Raw genomic sequence first — 26,832 nt, forward strand, 5'->3', positions numbered from 1 at the left:
TTCTTCTTCTTCTTTTTTAAGATTTTATTTATTTGAGAGAGACAGTGAGAGAGAACATGAGAGAGGGAGAAGGTCAGAGGGAGAAGCAGACTCCCCGTGGAGCTGGGAGCCCGATGCGGGACTCGATCCTGGAAGTCTGGGATCATGACCTGAGCCAAAGTCAGCCACTCAGCCAACTGAGTCACCTAGGCGCCCCTCATCTCCTCTTCTTACAAGGACACCAGTTGTACTGGGTTAGGGCCCACCCCAGAGACTTCATTTAACCTTTATTACCTCTTTAAAGACGCTGTCTCCAAATACAGTCACATTCTGAGGTACTGGGGGGCTAGGACATCATCATACAAATTTTGGGAGTGGACACAATTCAGTCCCTAACAATATCTAAGAGATTTAATAATTAGCCTGTAAAAGCCTTTACATTACTAGAGAACCATTTGTAAAAATCAGTGGGGCAGGAGGATACAACTTGGACACAGATACTCACTGACAGTTACTCTCAGGTAGATTTTTTTTTTTCCTAAAAAAATGGTGATTTATTTTGCTTTAACATACAATGGTAAATACGGTGGGATCATCAAGTTTCCAAAAAATTTTGCTGGGCTGACTTTACACAATTACAATACTAATGTAAGCTCATTAATTCTTTCATTTCAATGCAGCAAAGGATCCAATGGATGCCTACTAGCAGCTTGGCTAAGGATGGACATTAAAATCAGACAATACGCCGTAAATATAAAGTACTTTCCTCCAAGTGTGTATAAAAGTTTTGAAACAAAATTCACCATCTGCTCCACAGGACAGACGGTTTGGACTTAAAAAAAAAAAAAAATGCTCCAGACCAGGAATAACATAACCCTGTGTAACAACACTTATAATACAGTTTAACAATATTTTATCAAAGATGTGTGCACTTGAGAATGAAAAAAAAAATCTGAAGAAAAACAGTAGCCAAGGAACTGCACAACCAAAAAATGAAAATCATATAAAATATTTCCACCACTATTTAAATGCCGAATTTAATCAAGCAATAGTGAAAACAAAACAAAACAAAACAAAACATCATAATACAACCTTCTGTTTAAAATAACAGCACTGTTCCGCCTCTTTTCCACTGAATTTTACATATGAACAGACTATATATACTGGTTTTTTCAGAGAAACGTCCATTTGGTCTGTCACACACCAGTCAGGCTCGCGCTGGATCCTCTCCTCTCCTTTCCGAGGACACACACAGCTCCGCCACGGGGCCGTACTTCCGCCATTCCAGGCTAGGGGCAATGTCTCAAGTATAATACGTTTCTCTCTTCTCCTTTACACAGTGCAGAGTAGATGGGCTTCGGTTATGTGGATTCTCTTTTACTCCAGGTCACTGTCTTTGTCTAAATTCAAGGCAGTATTCAACGGGGTGCAGAAGTTGGGCTTGTCAGAAGGGACGTAGCCAGGCAGACACACGCACTTGTAGGAGCCTTCGGTGTTGATGCACTTGGCGTTCTTGCACAGGGACATTCGGTTGTTCAACTCGTCACATTCGTTTACATCTGCAATAAACCAAACCACGCAGGTCAACAGCTCCCCCATGACTCTGAGAGGAGATGTAACCTAGAGCTTACCTGAGGCCCTGGGGCGTCCGGCCGGGGCACGGCCTGGTGGTTCTCTGCTCTCCCCCCGCCAGTGAACTGGACAGTCTTCCTCACTACTGTCTCTTGCAGTCATACTCAAGATAATACAACTTTGTACATCTGAGAGGTTCTAGAATTTTCTTCCCTATTTAACACAGCATGAACATTCTGCCGTCTTGACATTTTAGAGTCAGAACTCGAGAAAGCTGGAAGAACTTTCCTACTTCTAAGTTCCCTTCTGCAGGTACAGAAAAAACCATTCAGATCGGTCTACAGGAATACACAGAAAAAAAGAACCAAGCAAGTGAGCGGAGAGCCCTCGAGGCAGCCTCTGTAAAGGCTCAAGTTACCTTCTTCGATTTCTTTCCCCAGGAAAGTAATGGACTTGAAATACCTGTAATAACCCAGGTTTACCTCTCTTCCAGAACCACTGCTGACGGAGACAAGCAAAACTAAACTGGGGAAGGGGTTGCTGGCGGAGGGAGTAGAAGCACCACAGGAAGAGGAAAAACCCGTAATTCAAGGGCCAGGCCCTGGAAGGTGGCACGGGTCACACGAGGAAGAACAAAGGTATGCTGACCAGTCTTTTGAAAATAGAAGGGATGGCCATGTGAGAGACAGGGAGGGAGGGAGAGGAGTTTTAGGAGGAACATTCTCCAGAATGATTACCACCCCAGTTATATTTTTTTCAGATGTTTACAATCCCTTAAGCTGGTGTTGGTACTGGGGAAAACACTACTTGCTGTAGAGTCAAAAGTTGAAGTTAGAATCCAACTAATTACCTGGAACATTCTGTCCTTCCCTCCTGAAGTACCACAATATGAGTTCTTAAATGAGCTGTCAGTGCTATTTTTTTAAAGTTGTGGTCAAATATACAAAACCTAAAACTGGCCATTTTAGCCACTTTTAAGTGGATCGTTTGGTGGCATGCGGTATGTTCACACCACAGGGCAACCATCACCACCATCCACCTCCAGAATATCTCTCCTCTTCCCAAGCCGACACTGTGGATCCCTCTTAAATGTACTCAATATTATATGCGATCTGGCCACAGGGGATGTTAGGGCAAGAATAACCAGCCAGAGGACACACAGCACCCTTACCAACACAGGTCATCTTGGCCATGTCCAAGTGATACCCATCGAAGCAGTCACAGGTGTAACCTTCCTGCACCCTCACACAGCGGCCATTCTCGCACCCATTGAGGATGCCACACTCTTCAGCCTGCAACTCCTCAAAGCTATTTAAAAAACCTAGAAAGGAGAAGACAGGAGCCAGGTTAGAAATCTGAAGCCTCGTGGCGCCTGGGGTGGCTCAGTCGGTGGGGTGGCCAGCTCTTGATTTCGGCTCGGGTCGTGATCTTGGGGCTGTGGAATCAAGCCCCGCTTTGGGCTCCACGCTCAGCGGGGGGTCTGCTCGAAGATTCTCTCCCTCTCTCTCCATCTGCTTGCATTCTAGCTCTCCCTCTCAAATAAATACATCTTAAAAAAAGAAATTTGCAGCCTCTTACACCATCTTTTAAAACTATGTAATTATCAAGGTTATGGTTCACCATATCTATGTGTTTCAGACACCTGCTTCAGATACCTTCAAGTGAGCAGTGAAATTTCATGCTGAATATACCTGTACAAAACATTAAGCACACGATATTAAAAACTCTGTATATATTGTCCATGAGTAGCCCCACATCTTGAATTCTGATAGTGTATATTAAAATCACAAAAAATGATCAAGTATGGATTTTGGTCTTGCCCTTACTTATCAGAAGTGTTTATCTAAAATTCCAAATTTCCTGAGTTTCTCAGTAGGGCAAATGGCAGAACATCTTTCAGGATGGAACCAATGGAAGTCACTATCACAGGGCAGCAGACATTTGCTCAGAAGATCTGCAGAGAATTTCAGGCTGTGGTTTTTCATTTGGAGTTCCCCAGAAAGCAGTGAAAAGCCAGGCTGGCCTTGCCCCATAAAGTCTGTTTGTTTGCTCTAGCTTTGGAATGAACCTTACAAAAGGGCTCTCAGGAGATCAAAGGATAAAGACAGTAAAAGGGACTCGAAACATTCTGATAAATGAGAAAAGTACATCATACTTGTGTTTAGAAAGCCAAAAATCTTTTTTTTTTTTTAAGGGAAACAAAGAAGTCCTTGTCTGGCTCTTTTTATAGTTCAGATATCTTTAAACTGATTTAGAGCTAGGGTTTAGTAATATAAAAACAGATTTAACAGGCATCACGAGTGTTCAGCTCTCTTTCTAGAGAGAAAAGTTGTAAATATAAATCCACGGTGACACAGACACACTGTTGATGTAGGCTCTCCGTTCCCCCCACCACCACCTACCCCACTTCTGAACCTCATCATGTATCCGCTTTAAAGAAAAAAAAATTCAAACTATGGCTCCAACTCTCCATCTGGCCTCTGAAGTAATTCTCCAGTGTAACTGCAGGGGGCAGCAAAACATCACTGCTTATGCGGGGCTGCAAGGTGTAACTCAAGTGATTTTAAAATTAAAAACAAAAAACAAAAACCAAAAAACCACACCCAGGGATGCCTGTGTGGTTCAGTTCGTTTAGTGTCTGTCTTTGGCTCAGGACATGATCCTGGAGGTCTGAGGAGGTAGCCTGCTTCTCCCTCTCACTTTGCCTGTTGCAAAGTGCCTGTTCCCCCTGCTTGCTAGCTTGCTCTCTCTCTCTCTCTCTCTCTCTCTCTCTGGCAAATGAATTAAAAAAACAAAAAAATAAAAAAAAATTAACACATCCATGACAGGCCCTTTTAAAAATTTTGAAGAGGAGAAAAAAAAAAAAGTGAAAGGCCATCCATCCAGATTTTGTCTTTAGGGCCCCAAAGTCAGTTTGAAAAATACTTTAAAAAATAAAGTCTTAATTTATGAAAATATTTTCAAATTCTAGGTACTAGGGCAAAATCATTTTGACTTTATAAATACTAAAAATTTTTATTACTACAGAAATTAAAACATGGAATTAAATTTTGAAAACTCCTAAACACACACATCAAGTAGACTCCCGAAAATACATCTAGAAGAGTCCACAAAGTACAGCCCCTGCTCCAAATATGGCCGGCTGCCTACTTTTGTAAATACCGTTGTACTGAAACACAGTTATCCCCATTCTCTGACTTGTTGTCTATGGTTGCTTTTGCGATATCCGAGCAGGGCTGGGCAGACCTGCAGAGCCTTTTGCAGGCCTGCAAAGTCTGAAATTTTTACTCTCTAGTCCTTTATAAGAAAAAACTGATTTCTGCTCTAGGAGATTCTACTTATATAGAATACTGCCTTAACCAAAGGTACCGCCAAGCTATCAGTTCAACTTTCTTAAATAACCAGAAGTCAGGAGATAAGAAACCTCAGCCTTCCCTCTGTGTTACTCTGTACCCAATACAATCATTTCTTCAGCAGGGCCAGAAAGTCCTTGCTCCTGGTCTGGGAAGGAGGAGCTATTTCTCATAACCTGTTGTAAGTTTGAAGGCCATTGACATAGTCAAAGGTCAAGGTCTAAGAATTGCCTCTCAGCTTCCTATGTTGCTAAATAGGAAATTGATGTGACACCAACATGTTTATTTCTTAACATTTGTAGCGGATTAGAAAAGAGTTTTAAAGCAACATCAGCATTAAAAAAAAAAAAAAAGAAAGAAAGAAAGAAAGTACACAAGTCAGAACATTTCAACATGAAGATTCCTGGAATCTGGACTCTACCTAATGTGACAGAAGTGCACACAGGAGCCAAGTGACTGTGCCATACATAGCTGCTTAGAGACTTAACCTGTTACTTGGGATTCATGGGGCAGGCCAGCTGGGCTTCCTTTCAACCTTAATATTTCTTCTTCCTTTTTATTTTTTTAAAGGTAGATGCCCGTTGACTATGCCTGTAACATAGTCATAGGTAAGTGCAGAAATTTTAAGTGCACAGTTTTACACCTGTCAGTGTCTTTAGACTGAAGTAGTGAATGGTTGTATGTTGTTGATTAAAAGCAAAAATCAGAGGTATTAGAAGTTGGGAGGGGCGCCGGGGTGGCTCAGTGGGTTAAAGCCTCTGCCTTCGGCTCAGGTCATGATCCCAGGGTCCAGGGATCGAGTCCCGCATCGGGTTCTCTGCTCAGCGGGGAGTCTGCTTCCCGCCCCCCACCCCCGCCTGCCTCTCTGCCTACTTGTGATCTGTTTCTCAAATAAATAAATAAAATCTTAAAAAAAAAAAAAAAAGAAGTTGGGAGACTGGTTATGCTTGGGGCGGTGGGGGGTGCTGGCTGGGAAAGGGCTTCAGGGGGCCTTTGGATGCTTGTAATGTTCTACACCTGAGTGAGGGTTCCACAGGGCTGTGTTAATCAACTTGGCAGGACAGATACAAGGCTGTTTTCATTAAGCACTGTTAATTCTGGTGAATGATCAATATATATTTCCATCAACACCCCCCTTAAAAAAACACAAAAAAACAAAGGAAGGCAGAGGAAGGAAAGAGAAGGGGAGGGAACGAAGGAAATACTCTTTGACTCAGAACTGAAGTTACTCCAAATGTAGCCACAGAGCTTGGGTTGCTCCTCGGGAATCAGGTCATGGCTAGTGTGCTTTGTTCACAGGTAACAGGGTCCAAAGAAAGAAAAGGCTTCACTGTGTCTATAATTCAGCAGTGTCTCCAAAGTCCTAACTCCAACTCCCCGGTCTGCAGGGATTTCCCTGCCTGGAAAATCTGGTGTCACTTTCCCCACTGCAAGGAGGGCCCCTCTGGGAGATGTGGACGAGGCAGCTGGGATCCACACTTCCCCATTCCCATTCTTGAAGTGAGGCAACCTATTCTTCCCCATACTGCATTTGGAATTTGAAAAGTTGTGGCTTCCCCCAGAGAAACCTTTATCTTGAGTGGCTTCCTTATCCAGGACACTCCCGTTAACTGTCAGACATTTTTTTTTTTTCCCTAAATGGGATCAGGGATCCCAGAGGCACACTCCACCTTCCATGGAAAAAACTCTGCACACAAATCTTGGAGAAGCCAGCATGCATCATTCCTTACTTAATAAATCCCCCCTGAGTGGATTCTCACAATTTCTGACCAGAAGGACAATTTTTTTGACCTCCCACTCTAAAATACCTGTAAAGATCAACTTGGCACAGTTGACATGTCATTTCCTTGTGTGAAAAAAAGATGGCAGTTATACCCAGGCTTTCAAGAAACCCTGCCCCTTATGTTAGACCATCATGGAATGGATAAAGAAATGATTTTGTTATGGATATTAGATCTTTTTTTTTTTTTAACTTTAAAAAAAGTGGACCTATCAGTATCCCACCAGCATGCCAATAATTTGATCCAATATCTCCCAAACTTGAGCATGCATAAGGCTTATGCAGAGGATGGGTAAAACCTTGGGGTCTCACCCCAGTGTCCCATTCAGCAGGTCTAGAGTGGGGCCCAGAAGCTTACATGTGTGACAAATCCCCAGGGACTCCCTTCTGAAAATCACTGGGTAACCTTTAACCACAGCTTAGCTTCAACATAACTGAAAAGTTTGGCTTACGGTCCTGAATGAAGTAGGGATCGGCTTCTGGAGTGTACTGTTCGCTGAAGTCCACCAAAGCATCCCGTCCATATGGGCGCCGGCGTCCCGTGACAGGGATGTTACACAGCTGGGCATAGTCGTCTGAGAAGGAAATGACAAGCCGCGTGAGACATCATGGCTGTTTGCTGGCACCGGGATACAACCCTCACAGCTCAGAGCACCAGGGACAGGCCAGCCCTGCACCACTGGGGCCAGAGCTGTCTCTGTACTCTTTAGGGGAGCTGTAGTCGCCCCGCACACAATGACATGCTGGAGGGCGTCACTCAGATCCTACATGGAAGACCAAACGCAGTGGCCGAGCCGGTGGTAGGCCGAGTTCAAGGAGGGTAAGGAACCGTGACATGAGCCAGCCCTCAGAGGACAGACAGCAGGCGTTTTAGAGGAAAGACTTTATCTGCAACCTTATCGCCGTGAAGGTACAGTCATTCCTACGAACAGCGACATTCGTTTTCATTCAGAAGTGACAGAAAAGTTGGATCTCTGGTGATCCCAAAATAACACAACCTGGCAACGATGCCCGTATTGTGACTATTCTTTTTCTTTTTTTTTTTTTTAAAGATCTTATTTATTTATTGGACAGAGAGAGAGAGAGAGAGAGATCACAAGCAGGCAGAACAGCAGGCAGAGAGAGAGGAGGAAGCAGGCTCCCCGCTGAGCTGACCAGAGCCCGATGTGGGGCTCGATCCCAGGACCCTGAGATCATGACAGAGCTGAAGGCAGAGGCTTAACCCACTGAGCCACCCAGGCGCCCCAAGTATTGTGACTACTCTAATTCTACACTCAAGGCCTGGTCTGGATGAACAAAGTATTACCGTAACGGTGACGGCGACCGTCCCAGTGTAGTAACAGCAGTAGCAATAAGAGTAGCTCACAGTCCAGGACGCTGGCTCTGTGCCAGGCACCGTTCGAAGCACTTACTACACATTAAGGCACTGAAACGCTTGCACCCGCCCACGAAGAGACACCACCATCACCTCCGCTTTACTGTCTCAGCTCCTCTGAAACCCTTGCCTTTACCTCTTCCACACCCCACACAGATCCTTCTACAGTTACCACTTTCCAGAGGCCATATTCCTACTCTAAGCTGCGTCAGCCTCAAGGCCACCTTCCAAACTCTCCAGTAGTTCCCTCACAGGACCCAGCTGGAGCACGGGATCTTGGTTTTCCAGATGTTCTGGGGTTACTGAGCATGCAAGGCATTTCACGGTCCTCGGCTCTTGCTTGAGTTTTGGAGCAGAGTTGTGGCAAGGTCTAGAGAAGAGAGCTTTAGAAGGTGGTGCTTCATGGTCTGGACACATGTTGCACCGAAATATACTGCCCAAGGATTTATCTAGGATGGTGAAAATCCTGGGGCTCCTCAGACTTCAGAGGCTCTGCCAGAACTGGGGAGCCCTGTCTGGAGGCCCCAGAACTGGATGGACACACTCAGGACAGTCACACAAAGCAAAAGCCACACTTGCCCGGACCGCAAATTGGGGGTAGTTTTCCTCTCTTCTGTTTCCTCCTGTGACGTACGAAACTGAAGAAATGCACTAGGACAGGAATGCCTGGGTGGCTCAGTGGGTTAAGCATTTGCGTTTGACTCAGGTCATGATCCCAGGGTCCTGGCATCGAGCCCCACATTGGGCTCCTTGCTCAGCAGGGAGCCTGCTTCCCCCTCTCCCTGATGTTCCCCCTGCTTGTGTGCTCTCTCTCTCTGACAAATAAATAAATAACATCTTAAAAAAAAGAAAAAGAAAAAGAAATGCACTAGGGCAACAGTGTGAATTCTCGGGCTTTTTTTCTGTCCCCACTTAAAGGAGGCAAAGGTGTGTGTGTGCATGTGCGCAAGCACACATGTATACACATACATTCTCACAATTCTCTCCCAGAACTGCACAAAGGAAACATAAGGCCAGAAAAGACCCTGGACTGGTAGGATTATGGTTGCCCCTTCCTCAAATTCTCCCTGTATGAAAGCATTCCAGGAACAGCATACGGACCCCAGATACGCCAACACCTCTGAACGAAACCATTTCAGAAGAAATATTAATTTCATTAAGGAAACAGCTAAACCTGGAAAAAGATCCTCAACCCCCCCTGCCCCCAAATCCACAAAGAGAACACAAATGGTTGTCGGTTCCGCTTCAAGTTCGAAAAAGAATTAAGGATTTCCCCGTGAGAGCAACATTGCCGGAGTGTTTACAGGTTTCCAGAGCTGAGGTCATTTTCTTTCCTGACGTTTTCAGTAGGTTCGTTGTACATCTGAAAGGGGGAGTGTTCAGTATCTTACACCCAAGCAGCACTTGTGGATCAAGAGCAGGTATTCAAAATAAATTCATGTTCTTATTTTGTAAAACTGAATCCGGAGGTGGCTGAGCACAGTCCTAGCTGACCTCTGCCGGGTGGGGAGGCCCTGCTGAGCCTTGAGGGTCCTGAGCTGTTGAATGACATTGGGTCCTTCAGGGCTGCCTAGCCCTTAGGCCTGGGTCTTCCCCTAGATCATCCTTCCTCCTCCATGGAATGAGCGGGACCCTCCCCTCCCAGACCTCACCAGCCGGTACTGCAGAAGAAAAGGGCCCACAGGGAAGTGTGAAGGGGAGGTACAGCTAGCTGCCTGGGAAAGGGGGGCACCTGACCCGAAATGAAGACGTGAGTAGGATTTACTTTGCCAGAAAAGGTATTTGGGATTTATTTGAAAGAGCTTGCCCAAAGGCATCAAGAAAGCAAGCTGTACGCTGTGTTTGGGCACTACCACGCAGTTGCTAAGGTGGGCTTCTAACTGGACCCAGGCTGGTAAAGGGGAGGAGGGGGGGACCTCAGGGATGCACCGAATCTTCTTTCCCTGCCCTTTCTTCCTCATCCATGCATTTTTGGGATTCTAGAACTTACTGTCCTTTGCTGATTTACTTTCTCTTACACATTAAACATTCCACATTTCAAAACAGTCTTGGTCAGTTATCAGAACATGATTTCTGCATGAAACATACGCTCTTTCGTATCTGAGATGTGCCACGTTCCCATCATCACCAGGACATGCACTTTGAATTATTTTTCTGGAAGCACGGACGGGTCTACCTTAATCCATTTGTGCCTCCCTTCCCGTCGTGCACATCTGCTCTCATTCTTGGCCGGGGTCAAGGGTGAAGTGAGCGTCGGGGTGACGGGAGGAACACAGGCTCTTCTGGAGCCAGAAGCTGGGGCTCAAAACCTGACTGGACCACTTACTTTCCAGTTTAGCAATTCCGGGCAGGGCTCAGTTTCCATATCTGTCACACGGGGGTAACAATTCTCATCTGTCTACCTCTGGGTTACTGATGTATGAAAATGAGATAGCATTACGGAACTATCTTGAATTTTGAATCACCAAGGAAATGGGGGTTCCAATTTATCTCAGAGGTAAGAATCGCTAAGTGCAAATAAAGACGGATTTTCAAAGATAGGAAAAGAACAAGTTTCAGTGTCAGCAAAAGGTAAAGGCAGTTGTCAGCGGGCAAAGAAGTGTGTAGCAAAATAAAGAGCAATAAAGCACGCTCTAGGTGTTTTTAAATATTCTTTCAAAATTATTTGGAATTTTTTTTTAAAGATTTATTTATTTATTTGACAGACAGAGGCCACAAGTAGGCAGAGAGGCAGGCAGAGACAGAGAGAGAGGGAAGCAGGCTCCCCGATGACCAGAGAGCCCGACGCGGGGCTCGATCCCAGAACCCTGGGATCATGACCTGAGCCAAAGGCAGAGGCTTTAACCCACTGAGCCACCCAGGCACCCCTTATTTGGAATTTTTAAATACATGGAGGGAAACTCTTGCTCAGTAACACAGGAAGATGTCTTCATGGACTTGATCTCAAACAACAGGGGACAGAATGATTTGCTGCCTTGACACACTGAATTACCTGGTCAGGCAGTGAGAGGAGAAACACGAGATCAACGGACCTCAGAGAAGGGGACTGACATTCAGCAACTCTGAGTATATGCCTGAATCCTTTAGCAAGGTCCTGAGTACACAGACTTCTCATCCTCTTCAGGGTAGCGACTGGAGTATCACAGAATTTTCTGAGACTTCAGCAAGGCATCCCCTTCAGGAACTGGGCATGGGCATCATTTCTAGCATCTGCTGGGCCTCTGAGCACCCCGAAGCCACAACCAGAGCCCATTCTAGCTTGGAGGTGCATGGCCTTGGTTATCCCAAGGGCTGGGACATGGCTACACTCCAGCTTGGGGACACAGTGAACTGTGGTGTGCGGAGGGTACAGAACCCAGGAAAAGCAGATCCCTGAACTATTTCTACAACTTCCCAGGAGAGCACACGAGACTCCCTCAGCTCTCCATTTCACGCAGCTCAGCGTTTGGGGATGAACACATACTGTGCCTTCTCTAAAACACCTTTTACTTAAACACATCAATGATGATTACGTGCCCCGTTGCCTGGGGATGGATACAGAGAAAAGTTTGGCTTAGCAAAGCTAATACTTGAGGCAAATACCATTTCTGAGCCACCATACAATGTGTTCACCTGGGATCTAGCCTGATACGAATGTGAAATGAACAGGAAATGGAAATATTCACACCAAAGCCAGCCGTGCATTCTTCACCCCAAGGACAAATGAGAAGGTCTTGCTCAAAGCTATGAAAGACACACATGGGATGGCATGGGACACCGTCACAACCTGGTCTAAACAAGATCCAGGCCATCGATCACACTCCTTTCCCTGGCATGGAAGATTCCTATGACAGATGGTGCGGCTTTGATTTTAAATTGGAAAAAAAAAAAGAAAAGTTTAGAAATTACCCCCTGGAGCCACTGGGTCTGGGGCCTCTGCTGTCAGCAGCACTGAGAAGCACTTTACTCTATCCTGGCAGGAAATCTCTCCTGATGACAGGCCCATCTGCAGGGCTGGTCTGGACCGTCACGCGCCACGATGCCGCTCTGGCATGTGAGGAGACCGGGAGGTGAAGCTTTAGTCCTGAGACAGATTAAAGCCAGCTGCTTTGAGAAATGAGGACGAGGCTGCATTTCACTGTCTACACACCGAGGCTAAAAATTCAGGGCTCTGAAGTTTGAAGGGCATTATTTTCAAATAGAGGAGGACCAAGGACCGATTCTCCTACAATAAGAAGAACCGGTCATATTTTGCTCAAATTTCTGGACTGGGTGTTTTTCTCAGAGTCTTCCACACGTATTACCGATTGATGATGGTGTTTGGAAAACACAGACGCACAAGCAGGACACGAAGGGAGAGGACAGGGAGAATGGAATGAGCATTTCTGCCCGAGCATGCCGAGCCGGCAGTATAAACAGGCATTTGTGACTGAAATCAGCAAAAGCTCTGAGGTTAAAAACACAGTCGCCAATGATAGAAAATGCCAGCCAGCACCGATGACAGAGGACCGTGAGTGAACATTCCACCGGCCATGTCACACCCTGAGAAGCTGGACACCTGTTTGGGCTGTGTGTGTGGGTCTCTACTTATATTCTGCTCAGAAAAAAAACTCTGACCCACAGAGCCTGGGGAAGAGGCCGTAACCCTGCTTCCCGGATATTAAAACCTGCTGAGCTGTGAGAGAAAACAGGGTATACTAACAAGGAAAAGGACCCGGAGTCAAAGGTCTTGGGTCCTAGTGCTGCTTTTCTGCTTTCTAGTTCCTCGGACTGGACCTATTTTTTTGAGCTTCATCTGCTCAACAGGATTAGGGTACCTGCCCTTGCACTCTTAAAGGCAAGTCACTGTTTCATTCTGTGACTGACTCATTCACACATTCCGCCAGACACGGAGAGTTATTACGGGCAGGGTGGGATATGGGAGAGAGGAAGGTCACAACGATGCTGTGAACAAGGGTGCACACACGGTGACATGTACAACAGTTGATCAGGACCACAGAGAAGGTGATGACGGCAGCCAGCCAGGAAGGTTCACCTTGGAGGTGAGCATCTGTAGGGCGGAGGCCAGCTAGGTGAAGAGGAGGAAGAAGGTAACTCAGAGTCACAGGCATATGTTAACAGATAAGAAAGCTTAAGAGAGGGTTGCCTGGGTGGCTCAGTTGTTAGGCGTCTGCCTTCGGCTCAGGTCATGATCCCAGGGTCCTGGGATCGAGTCCTGTGTTGGGCTCTCTGCTCAGCGGGGAGTGTGCTTCCTCCTCTCTGCCTGCCTCTCTGCCTACTTGTGATCTCTCTGTCAAATAAATAAATAAAATCTTAAAAAAAAAAAAAAAAAGCAAGCTTAAGAGAAACAAAAAAAGTACCATGTAAACACCGGCTACTCTAGATCCCTTCTTTAGGAACATCGGAGAAAAAGGAACGTGAGCTCTCAGGGATAATTAAGTTCCCCTGCGTCAGCTGCTGTGAGCTTTTGCACACATTTTTCACTTCCATCTCAGAACACCCTATGAAATTATCGCAATTAACTCCTTTTGTTTCTGATTTATCCCGTCACTCGTCCTAGTTTAGGTGAGAGATTCAAATCGAAACTGGTCCATCTGCAAAATCAGGTTCTCTTCCGCTGCTGCCTTTCAGAAACCCCGCAAAGAAAATTATTCAGTGCGCTCCCTAGACCGTAAGCCCCAGGTAAGTACGTAGTCCGGCCATATGCATTTGCGACTGAAATTCCAGGGAGAGTAATAAGCATGAATGCTGATGAGCTCAGCCTCACCAGGGTCAGCTCAATCATTAGCAGGATTTATGTTTATTGAATGTGCTCGATTTATTAGGTGAAAGAGATCAAATTGCTTAATGTTCAATTAAACTGTACTTGTCGAGGACAGGGAGGTAATGAAGTCTAAAGTCTTGGCAGGGTTTATGTTCTGTGGGACTCCCGTAAATGTTAATGCTCTAGGAAACTCATGGACCACAGACCAGCCGGGCTCCCCCACCCCAGCAGTCACCGAACGCTGCCCTTCCAAGTTCAGTCACTCTTTGCGTTGCCAACAGATTGCTGTTTATTTAGCCGGACTCTCCCGGAGAGACAGATTAGTTGGGTACGAATGCCAAAACGTGGAGGCTCCCTCTGCTTTCTAAAACCTGGATCTAAAATTTATACACTTGTAATGGTATTAAATCATGCCACATACGAAAACCCTGAAATAATGATTGATCTCTTGTGAATTTCTTATTAAGGACGGCATGAAGAGTTTTCCCCATTTCTAAATACCCAGGGCTTTGCAAATAGAGCATTCAAGTCTTACATTCAGGCAATCACAGGGGACATGGGAATGAGGTAACCTCTAATGTTTGATAGGAAAAGACTGAACAGTACAATAAACAGGCAAACAAGAGGACAGTTCAACATGTTCGTTTTCTCAACTGATTTACCTAATATTTTCTAACTGTAAGACACCTACACCATTTTATTTTCTTCTTTCCTGCTCTTTAAATATCACTCTGCAGGGGCGCCTGGGTGGCTCAGTGGGTTAAAGCCTCTGCCTTTGGCTCAGGTCATGATCCCAGGGTCCTGGGATCAAGTCCCGCATCAGGCCCTCTGCTCAGCAGGGAGCCTGCTTCCCCCCCGCCCCCTTTCTCTGCCTGCCTTTCTGCCTACTTGTGATCTCTGTCAAATTAATAAATAAAATCTTTAAAAAAATATATCACTCTGCAGTGACAATCTGAGAAGGCAACAAATAGCAAAAATTAGTAAGTGGTATGTATCAGGAATACACTGGGTTTTCTCTTTTTGCATTAACCAAGTAAGAATTACTTTAAAATAGGAGCTAAGTGTGTGCTTCAGGATAAGGGGGAGGTTGTACAATGCGGGGGATGTACTAAATGCCACTCAACTGTTCACTAGAAAATGGAAAATTCTATGGGGAACCTGGGTGGCTCAGTCGGCTAAGTGTCCAACTCTTCATGTCAGCTCAGGTCTTGATCTCTGGGTTGTGAGTTCAAGCCCCATGTTCAGATCTACACTGGGTGTGGAGTTCACTTAAAAAAAAAAAGTAAACTGCAAATGCTTAATTTTCTTACGTGAATTTCACCTAAAAAAAAAAAAAGTCATGAGACGCCTGGGTGGCTCAGTGGGTTGGGGCCTCTGCCTTCGGCTCAGGTCATGATCTCAGAGTCCTGGGATCGAGCCCCACATTGGGCTCTCTGCTCGGCAGGGAGCCTGCTTCCTCCTCTCTCTCTCTCTCTCTGCCTGCCTCTCTGCCTACTTGTGGTCTCTGTCTGTCAAATAGATGAATAAAATCTTAAAAAAAAATTAAAAAGTCATGAGAACCAAAAATAATACTGGAGTTCAGCTAACCTTTTTATTTTTAACTGGTAAAATGAGGAAACTCATTGATCTCTGTGGGCCTTTCTAGTTTACATAGTCTATGATCCTGAATAGAAAATCTTTACTACTAGGCTGCAGAATCCAGGGAAGACAACTTGTCATGGAAACGTGTGGTTGTGATAGAAGGTAAACACCATGGGATGCCAGTATCGAGTTCAGCGATGCTCACCTAGATGTTTCCAGAATGATGGACAATCATGGAGTTTAATACACTGTAAGAAGTCAGTGTAACCTATAAGGTTAGTCTCTCATTCACTTCTCTGCTGAGGAAATGGAGGTCCAGAAAAATTTAATGATATTCCAAAGACCAAGTGAGGATAAATTCTCAAAATAGAACATTTTCTTTTGCTAAAAACAAATTATTAAAATATAAGGGTAAAGGTGATTAGGTTTCAAAGTATAGTATTTTAACATTGTTCTTTTAAGTTTTGAAGCAAAGAAAGCTGTGTTAATATTTGTTCAAAACTAGCTTGAGGGATGCCTGTATGGCTCAGTCAGTTAAGCGTCTGCCTTTGGCTCAGGTCATGATCTCAGGATCCTGGGATTGATTGGGCATCATGTTGGCAGGCTCCCTGCTCAACGGGGAGCCTGCTTCTCCCTCCTCCTTCCTCGGGCCCCATCCCTGTGTGTTTGGTCTCTCTCTCTCTCTCTCTTAAATAAAATCTTTAAAAAAAAACTAGCTTAATATTCTGAAATACAGATCTCAAGGTTATGAGATAAAGATACACTGTTAAATCTGTTATAATTTGAAGGGCAAATTCTAGGTAATTTATAGAATATTAAAGTAATCCTAAACAGAACCAATATTATTATCCACTCACTTAGTACAAAGTAAAACTGAGCTTTTTAAAGATGATTTTCCTATATATTGCCATTTACTTTAATCTGAAATGACTCTCTTTTACCTTCCCCTCTGGATCTATTCAGAATCAGATAACGTCTCGGTAGCTCTTGCTCCTGGCAGTGATTTCTTTAGCTACACTCTGTAGGTACTCACAGATGACCATGTGAATGGCATCTTCTAGAGTGGAGCAGGGCACAACCAGCACAACCGTTCACAACAGCTCTGCAGGCCACTGAGACTTGAATCTCAGAAGGAAGCAGGAGGAAGGCATGCTGTGTCCTAAGCTCCCCAGTGAGCTAATCTTTTGAAATCTGCTTCTCTTTTAAGATACTGGCTACTGATATGGAGCCAAAACAGTACCCTCCCTAGCTTCTACTCCTTGCAGATCTGTGTCAGCACAAAGACAGGAGTGTGATTGCTTTCTAAGCACTTTCTCGATGCTTTTCTCCCAAACATCACAGGCCCAATCTGGGTGTTGCTTGAAGGGAGACCAGATAAATTTCCTCTTAGCCCTGCTCTGCCAGGCTGACCTATTCTGGCCAAGAGGTCAGAGGCACGGGTGGCCAGCAGCTTTGTTCTAAGCACAGCTGTCTCATAAGTTCAATTAAGAAAAGGTCAGAACAAGCACAATGTTATTTGAATTCAAAACCTCAAACATAAGATGCAACTTTCAATAATTATGTGCAGTGGCTTCGCCACAGCTCCATTCACCACATTTCATTCTCCTCTGAGGACATTCCAACTCCTCTTATCACTGCAGAGGGGGAACAAAAATCATCACAGCAGCAAAGTGTATTTAAAATATGTGAAAGCAAAATTTCCACGCGGAGCAAATCACTGAACAGAAAATAACACTGGAAAGGTGTTTCTAGAAACTGACTGCCTATTTGTAATCTCTGATTTCAAGGGAGAAAGCCTGAGCTGCTAAACATTGTATTTTTGAGAAAAATGAAAACGCTTGTTCATTAAAAATAGAAGTGTTGCTTTTTGTCAGCAGATGGCTCATTTGATGTGTATGTCTTAATTGTTCTGCTTTGTCTCTAAAGGAGAAAGATTCTAATAGGACATCTAATAGGATATCACAATCAAACTGACTCTCTGTTCAGAGTATTTTATATAAGAATGGGGCCAAATACCTTCTTAGCCCTTCAAGGCAGCACAGCTATTAAGAAAATAAGCACTGAATACAACGGACACCGCAAAGTCCAAGCTGTGTGCAAACTGAAGTTTCGGAAGCGCTCAGGACCCCAAATGGCAATCCTGTCATCAAATTCTGCTCACACCGAACTGTTCTCTCATTGTTCGGGAGCCCTTGAGACAATCGTTTCCACCGGTTCTCAGAAGAGTTAATACTCTGCTTTGCAGTTTAGCAAGGTCTGCAGCTGGTGTTCCAGGCCCATGCTGGCTCCCAAACCCCAGGGCACTGGGTTTGGGGACTATCTGGTTCCAGGACACACCTCCAGAGAGCTGTCTCCAGTACTATGGCAGGAGATGGAGTCTGTTCTCCCCACTATTAGGGCTGGGTTGTCGCTGGTGTGTTTATTCGTTTGTTTGTTTTTTTTTTCTTTTTCCGTTTTAGCTGTCCTTACTCCGAAAACACACCAGGTTTCCTTTTTTCGTAAAAATGTTTTTATTTTTATTTATATTTTTCATAAAAATGTTTTTAAACAGTGACTACAACGTATGATCTTAACCTGAATGTGACTGACTTGTCTGGTGCTTTCTCTTTGTCTGATGCACCTGCCCAAAGCAAGGTTGTTTTTAAAAATGCACTTTTTAGCTTCATTTCTAATATTCTTCCTCTGAGGCACTGACCCTCCTCTTTGTAGCAGGCTTCTCTGTCACTCATCCCTGCGGACTCCTTCCCCCCCTCAAGTCCCGTCTCTTCTTCACAGCCTGACCTGCCCTCCGCCCAGCGGGGGGTGGGGGGAGCCCCTGGCTAAGGGCTAAGTATTCTACCTCCTCCCTGCCCTTCCCCAGCATGCATGGGGGAGGGGGAAGAACTGAAAACTAAGGTCCTTCCGTGAGTGTGATTTCAGCGGGCAGTGCAGAAGGCCCACAAAATGCAAATATTTAAACTTTTTCTCAATCCCACTCATGATAGCTAATTTCATGTGCCAACCTGGCTGGGTCCTGGGGTGCCCTGATGTAGTTGGTCAAACGTTGTTTTGGGCATTTCTGTGAGGGTGTTTTTGGATGAGATCAACACTTGAGTTGGTGGATCTGAATAAAGCAAATTGCCCTCCATCGTGTGGGTGGATCTCACTCAGTCCTGAACGACTGAGTCACTGAGTCATTGAAAAGAACAGAGAATGACCTTCTTCTGAGTGAGAGAAAATTCTCCAGCCCACAGCCCACAGCCCACTCCCTTGGGCTCTTCCTGCCTGAAGGCCTGTGACCTGGAGCCTGGGGTCCCCTCAAACGTCCCACATCACCAGCGCACCCTGCAGATTTTGAATTTACCAGCTTCTATATTTACGGGAACAAATTCCTTATAATAAATGAATGAATGAATCAACCAATCAAGAAATCCCTCTTTTATTGGGTCAGTTTTTCTGGAGAACTCTGACCCCCCAGCCTACCTTACAGGCACAAGGGAAGTTAATCGTCAGTCTGAGCCGTCAGGGTGGTGGGGAATCTCCCCGCAGGGTGAGCACCAGGGTGAGCTGGTAAATTACGGGGAGTCACGCGCAGATGGAGAAAAACTTTTGCTAATTTTATCTGCCCTATTATTCTCTTCAGAGTCCCTGTACTAGAGGATACTGATTATAAAAATAATAGATGAGAAACCCCGCTCACATGGAAGGAATGAAATGTGCCCAGCATATCACACATGGATGCTGAGACTCCCACGGGACTATACACACCCCACGTGATGGTCCCAATTCTCTAATAATGGACAATCACAGCCATGAATCTTTCCAACCAGAGACTTCAGCTGGCCTGAGGTGGAAATTCTGCTAGTAACGATGTACATGAAGCCTAGAATAGGAATACTCTTCTGTTAAGGCTTGAGAATTAGGTTTTTGTTATTTTGTATATTTATAATGTTTCGGAGGACTATGTAATAGAGAATCAGACAGAGAGACCTTATGATTTTAATCTGAAATAAAGCTGACTTTAGATTAGGACTTGTGTTGAATGAGAATTGAGAGAACTTGATTACATTGGTAAATAGGATTTAAACTTATTAAAAATTACATTTGTCATTATAAGTTTCATTTATTAGATTTATAAAAGCTGCTTCAGCACTTAAGAAGAAAACGCTGATTAGGATTGTGGGTTGCCCTTTTCCAGTATATATAAAGTGCTGGAGAGAAAATCAAATAGATAAAACTTATAAACGGAGACCAAAGTGTTAAGAGAGTTAATTAACACAATTTCGATATAGAAGTCACTCTAAAGGAAAGTTTTATTTTTTCCTTGATTTATTTAAAGGTTCATCAGAAAATAAAGTTTGATCTTATTATAAACATAATGGACTTATAAGGAGCAGGGCAAAATGTATAAATTCTCAGGAAAATCTAGGTTCTAACATTATTTTGCTTTTTTACTAAAAAAATTGATACATTGAACACACTGAATGTTCATCTAAAAGCCAACATTAAATGATCCTTTCCAGCCATAAAGCCTCCCTTAGCTTACATATTCGTAGCTTTGGAGACTGGAAGGGCATGAAAGGAGCAGTGTCTCTTGGGATTCACCGAGCCCTTTGACTCTGTGAGTCCCCAAATACTCTTCCAATTTTTCATTGTCTTTAATTCTTGCCTCCTTTCAAAGAAGACTTCTAGCACTGAATAAAAGGTAGCAGTGGGGAGAAGCATTAGCTCAACTCATTTCCTGGAACAAGATTTGATTTGCTAACATCTACAGAGCATTTCCTGTGATCCAAGCATCTCCCATGCATTTATCACATTTAACCCTCGGACGACCTATTGTTGCTGCTGCCATTTGACAAACAAGAAAACTGACGTCATGATTACATCACAAAGCTGTGTCTGCCTAAATTGCTACTAAATTTTATTTTGCAACAGTCCTCTTATAGGAAGAAAAGCATTTTTACTCCTTTCTAGAAGGCATAAGAGGAAGTAAATACATCTTTTCCATAAGAAACATAAATTGCTCACTTGCCATGCCATACAGTATCCCATTCAACCTAGTTCCACGGATACCAAGGATTATGTCCCCGGGAATGGGACTACTTATTGCTCTATGTATCTACCGCAGACATTATGTGTGCAGGTTTAGTAGCCAGAATTTAGGAGGTCTTTTATATCTTTCCAGGGCGACTTCAGTGCTCCACTATAATTTATTAACAGCTACGCTTCCTTTAATCATCATATTCAGGATCTCTGATCAAAAATGATCAATGCTTTTGTACTCAGAGAGTATTAATTACCATATCCCCTCACAAGAGTTCTCCACTTTGGATAAAGGAAACTAAAGTAACTTGTCCAGAGCAGCAGACTGAAGGAGTGCCAGAAAGAGAATGAGATCCCTGGGCTGCCTCAGCCGAAGGCAGTGACCACTCACTGTGCCTCGGTTGGAGGATGTTCCAAAGTTATTATTAACATTCTTTGGAAACATGTTTCTTGGAAAAGGCTTTAAGCCATGACTGCTGAAAGGACCTTTGGAACCACTGCCCAGTTACGATATTTTTTCAAGTTCAGTCCATGACTCAAATCCCTGCCTTCCTTCACACCTCCAAGGGTATTATGAAACTTCTTACACAGAGATATTTGGGAATATGTAAGAGCCGGACATGGATATGGAAGAAATCACCAGCTCAATTGTTCAGAATCAGATTCCAAAGTCTTTCCTTTTTGCAAAACCATATGAAAAAATTGGGGGTAGGTTAGCTATCAGGAAGTGTTAAAAAAAATTGGTGTTGCAGCAAATGGAGAATTTATTAAATAAGGGTATCACATACACATTAGCCTGAGACAACATTTAGGAAAAAACTCTTCTAATTTAGTAAGATAATTGTATAGTATGTTAGTTTTACAGAATTAAAATTTATACTTCATGTAAAAGGCAAACTGTACATCTGTTCCAAAATTTGTTGGCTAGTGCATCCAGGTGTGTAATAAATAATGAAACGAAGGAAGAAATATGTAAGTAATTTAAAACTGAAAACAGGTAAACTATAAATAATTTAAGATGGCTTTTCAACCACAGTTTTTATTCCTAATTATACCTTGCATATCATAGTTTAAAAATTCCCTAATGACAGAATTGATTTCAAATTTTTCTTATGCTGTAATGATTACATTTCCCCCACCCCCAGCACTCAAGGAGAAGCATGATTCGTATCCCCAGAACTAGAATTTCTGCACCAAATTTATCTCTACATTTCTATCTCCCAACTGTTCTCTCAGCAAACTGAGAGGACCATTCCTCTCATTTTGATTAATATTAGTATTTTACAAAATTGTTTTAACATTTTCCCATCTCTTTTGCAGCACTAGTTTCCTTAGAGATTTATTTATTTATTTATTTTTAAATTACTCTCACCTTTCCACACCTGACGTTAGGCATTAAGAATACTTCAGAGGGTCCAACACCTGTATTGCAGTACAGCATACTACCCATAGGTGGCACTCTCCGAACACACTAAAGTGTCCCATCAAAATTCCTTCAGTTTTAGGTCAGGACTTTAAGTCTTTATCTTCAATTTACTTAGGATACGTCAAATTATTTTGATAATTTATTTAACAGAAGCCTAATTATTTTAATGAGATAGCCATAGACATTGGGACCCCTGGGCATTTTATTATTATTTTTAAGATTTATTTGAGAGTGAGAGAGCACGTGCGTGTGCACATGCAAACACTCTAGCCTGAGCAGGGGGAGGACCTGAGGAAGAGAATTCTCAATTCTTAACTCCCCACTGAGCACGGAGGGGGCCTCCTCCCCTCCCCCATGGTTCTTGATCCCAGAGCCCTGAGATCATGACCTGAGCTAAAATCAAGAGTCAGACGCTTAATAACTGAGCCACTCAGGCACTGCAGCCCTGGGTATTTTAGATTCCAGTATTCAAGTGTGTCTAATTTTCTTTCACATGTGGGTTAATGGGTTTTTATTTCCATGCGATAACAGCATCCCATATATCTTGCAATTCATAGGTACATTTTCCAGAAAATTCAAGTTTATGCTTTTAAGAACAGCAATAAAAATATTAAAAATTCATTTTAGATAAATGCAAGGCATCACCAAGTTTTACTTACCAAGAATTACTGCCTTGCTTTAGTCCCTTAATTGGTAAAATATATATTGTTGTTACTCACAGCAGTGTGCTAGGCTGACGCAGAGCTGATGACTCTGACGTTGGCTCTCATTTGGCTAACCTTATCCCCTGGCTCTGAAGCTATAGTTTCTCCCGGTCCTATTAATGATGTGGGTAAAACAGTTTTCCCTGACTTGGTTTTCCAAACTGTGTTTTTTTCTCCCAGAGTCTGGAATGAGACGTCATGATAAAGAAATCAAACTTGCGGGTCCTCCCAAAGCAGTTCAGGCCCCCTCTCCTCAAACATTTTAAAAGCAGGCAGCACCCAAAGGTATGGAGAGGGAAAGGAGAAGAGGAGGCAGGAGTGGGAATGAGGGAAGAGAGGCCTCCAGACTAGGATGGGAAGGCTGAAGGCACACGATGCCGTCCACAGACTAAGCGCTGTCCCACCTGCAGGGTCGCCCTCAGTCATCCGGAACCTTGGCTAATGCCTGGTGTCTGGCCTCCCATCCAGCAGAGGATGAAGACGGGAACCTAAGTGGCCCCAGGAACGTACTGAATTATACGACTCTGCAATTCTCCTCATGTAAAGTTGCCCGGACAGAATGTGTCCCCCTCCAGTCCTTTCCCTGGCATGTGGTACCAATCCTCAAGATGCCATCGAACTTCAGAGAACTCTACTGAACCAGCCCCTCCTACCCTCTCCAACGACCAGTATTCTCAGACAGAGCTGCTGCCTTAGCAGGAATTAGTGCCCGTGACCTGTTGGACCAGAAGTGTGAAAGCCCGCTCCAGAGCCAAGGCTTTACTTTACACCGCACTTTAATGCTCGAGGCTGATGACAAGCTGCGATTTATTCCTCAAGTTCCCCGGCACTGTTTCCATCAGTAACTAATTGTTCCCCGAAGCAATGCTGAGCTCCTAGGGAAATTGGACGGTTTAGTGCCTGAGAGGCTGGGATGAATCCAGTGCTTATACTAACACACAGACGATGTGGTCCTTTTCGACTCTCAGGATATCCATGAACAACATATTTAAAAGATTCAGTGACAGAAATGATGAGGAAATGTGTTTGAAAATCACACATTCTTTGTTTCCTCGTTGGAGAATTGGTAACAGCTTTAAAGTTGGTTTTTAACAAAATCAAGGTAGATGCTCTTAGATGTCTTTCGAACATCTTGTGTGCTGGTCTGAGGACCAGCGGCATCTGCGTCATCTTGGGACATGCTAGAAATGCCGAGCCCTGCTCACCTCTTCGCACCTAAAAACCAGAATCTGGTTTTTGATAAGATGTACAGGTAATTGGCACGCCCACTGATATTTATGAAGCAGCTGTCTTGAAAAGCAAGTCTTCTACAAGGACAATTACTTCTGCATTTGTCTATCCTTCATTCATGCCCAGACGCTCTTAGATAACTGTATATTTTATAAGACCCTCCGATTTCAGGTACATTTGAAAAATGCACCTGACCTGAGTCGCTCAGCAGTAAGTAGCAACAGCTGCTACTATCTTACGGCTTGTCAAAGACTCCTCTAGATGTTCCTGTATTAACTTACTCAATTCTTAAAACAGCGCTGAGGTAGGTGAAATTATTTTCACATGAGGAAACAGAGGCACAGAGTGACCAAGTAACAAGGTTCTGTAGATAAGAAGTTGCGCAAGGAGGAGTCAAAGGCAGAGCCTGTGCTGACTGCTATGCCCTGGCTCCCCTCAGGGACTCTATTCCCAGCAGGAATGCCCAGCAGGAGATGGTCTGCTCTAGGTACAACCAGAATGTCAGGGGCTAATGCACGCAGTGCAGGCTGGTCAGGGGACCGCGGGGAACCTCTTTAATTTCGCTGTGGACCTTCTCTGTGGATTCAGAATGAGTGACTCCTAAGTGGGGCCTAAGACCATAATCGTAGGGATATAACAGAAATAATCGTAGGGATATAACAGAAATACTCCTTGTGGGCTTCTTAACTTACTCCTGTCCTCCGACTAAACCGTTTAGAACAACAGTTTTCAGTGTGTGTTCTCTGGAACCCTGGGGTCCTTCACAGATACCTCAAGAGCCTAAGTAGCTATTCTCCCAGCCAGTTCCCCCAGCATCTTTGAGGTTAATGAATTTATATGCTGCAGCTTAAAATAATTCAGTGGACAAAAAATTACCAATGTTTAAACAATAAAAGATTGAAAACCACTGACTTTGAGGATTTGGTGGACTATAGGCTAGAGATTCTTTTTTTTTTTTTTTTTTTGTAATTTTTTTTTTTAAATTTTATTTTTTATAAACATATAATATATTTTTATCCCCAGGGGTACAGGTCTGTGAATTAGGCTAGAGATTCCTTTTGGAGAATTTATCCTAAGTACTGTACTATACATATATAAATTAAGAGTGTGGCAATGCTAGTTATTATAATTATATAATGCTATTATAATTAGCAATGCTAATTATTTTTTAAATTTGCCAATGGGTACCATTCTTTTCCTGATACCCCATACCCTCCTAAGAATGTTATACAGTATGTATTTGTTCACACATATTCATTCAAATTTACATTTAAAATGTGTTTAGTCTTCTATAAGAGACTCTTAATCTCACAAAACAAACTGAGGGTTGCTGGGGGAAGGGGCATAGGGAGAGGCTGGTTGGGGTTATGGACATTGGGGAGGGTGTGTGCTATGGTGAGTGCTGTGAAGTGTAAACCTGGTGATTCACAGACCTGTACCCCTGGGGCTAATAATACATTATATGTTAATAAAAGTTTTTAAAAAAGTGTATAGTCTTAGTTAAAAATAACTGATACAATATTCTAAGATTAATTCCTAACAGCAACATACTTGACTATTCTTCCAAAAGCTATGTCAATTAAATTTGATTTTCAAAGGCACAGCTTATCAGATTTATATACAGTAACTAGTTAATATCACAGGAGCCGAATAGGGACAGAAGAAAATGGAAATATGTGCAGAATCTCCATAAAGGAGTTTGCAGAAAGACAAGCACACATACCGTAACCCAAATGTTGGGTTTTTGAACAGAATATGCACAAAGCTCTTACAAATTAATAAGAAAAAGACACCAAGTCCAAGCAAAAAAAAAAAAAAAAGGGGGGGGGGCAAAGGATGTGATAAACAGTTCACTGACAAAGAAATGCCTATCATTTGAACATGAAAGACGGGAAAAACATGAAAAAGATGATCTAATTCCCTAGAAATAAGTGAGACGCATGTAAGATACTTTTCTCACCCATCTGATAAAAACAGTTCTCAAGGGGCACCTGGGTGGCTCAGTGGGTTAAGCCTCTGCCTTTGGCTCAGGTCATGGTCTCAGGGTCCTGGGATCGAGCCCCGCATTGGGCTCTCTGCTCAGCGGGGAGCCTGCTCCCCCCCCCCACCGCTCTCTGCCTGTCTCTCTGCCCACTTACGATCTCTCTGTCAAATAAATAATGTCTTTATTTAAAAACAACAACAACAACAACAACAAAACAGTTCTCAAGACTGCAAATACCCAGTGGTAGAAGGGTATGAGGAAAGTGTCATTTCAAATGCTGTCAAGGTGAGTGCAAATCTGCACAATAAGTTCAGAGTAATACAGTAAATTTAAAGTGCACATACTTCCCGACCCAGCATTTTCATTTGCAGGAATTTTCTCCCGCAGGTATGTATAAGACGCACACATGAAGGTTCCCTGCAGCTGGATTTATAAGAGGAAAATCGAGATTGCAGCAAGGGGTGAGAGGGACAAACGACCCCAATGTCCAGGGCGGGAGGTGACTTGAAAGAAAACCTTGCACATCCATAGAACAATCTGTGTAGCCATGTAAGAGTTACCATCTTTCAGCGGTTCTCAGATACCGCAGATTGTAGCAACCATTGTGATAGAGCAGACATTAAAATGTGGAAAAAAAAAAAAAAAAAAGGCTCGTGGCCGTTGTTTGATGCTGTCATTTGTACGATACCCCCAATTTCAGAGATGCTGAAGAGTAAAACAGAAAAACAAAGCGTGTGTTATGGATGATACAGAATTCAGTTTTAAATAATGCTCTTAAACACACAGGTGCCTGAGTGGCTCAGTCGGTCAAGCGTCTGACTCGTGGTTTTGGCTCAGGTCATGATCTCAGAGTCATGGTCTCATGGGTGGTGAGCTCTATCCCCACGTCTTCAAGCCCTGCTCAGTAGGGAGTCTGCTTGAAGCTTCTCTCCCTCTGTCCGTGCTCGCTCGCTCGCTTTCTCTCTCTCAAATAAATCTTTAAAAAATACGAATATAAATGCAGCTATATAACAATAATTAATGTGTAGGAAAAAAGGTTTTGATGATTAAAAAAGAAACAACTATTAAGAATGAATATCGATA

The 26,832-nt window shown here is 43.6% G+C and overlaps 1 protein-coding gene across 3 annotated transcripts in view; it reads right to left on the minus strand.

Moving 5' to 3' along the window:
- Positions 1-496: 496 nt before the first annotated feature.
- LOC111158428 (latent transforming growth factor beta binding protein 1) overlaps positions 497-26,832 on the minus strand; it is a 415,776-nt gene continuing 389,440 nt past the window's right edge. For all 3 annotated transcript variants that reach the window (XM_022520435.1, XM_022520437.1, XM_022520436.1), the window contains 3 exons: positions 7,137-7,259; positions 2,723-2,872; positions 497-1,538 (listed from right to left, as the gene is read on the minus strand). In XM_022520435.1, the coding sequence (XP_022376143.1) occupies positions 1,357-1,538; positions 2,723-2,872; positions 7,137-7,259 (455 nt within the window). In that variant the 3' untranslated portion in view covers positions 497-1,356. The remainder of the gene's footprint in view (positions 1,539-2,722; positions 2,873-7,136; positions 7,260-26,832) is intronic.

This window comes from Enhydra lutris, unplaced genomic scaffold, assembly GCF_002288905.1.
Source record: "Enhydra lutris kenyoni isolate GAN:26980312 unplaced genomic scaffold, ASM228890v2 scaffoldscaffold59, whole genome shotgun sequence".
NCBI lineage: Eukaryota > Metazoa > Chordata > Mammalia > Carnivora > Mustelidae > Enhydra > Enhydra lutris.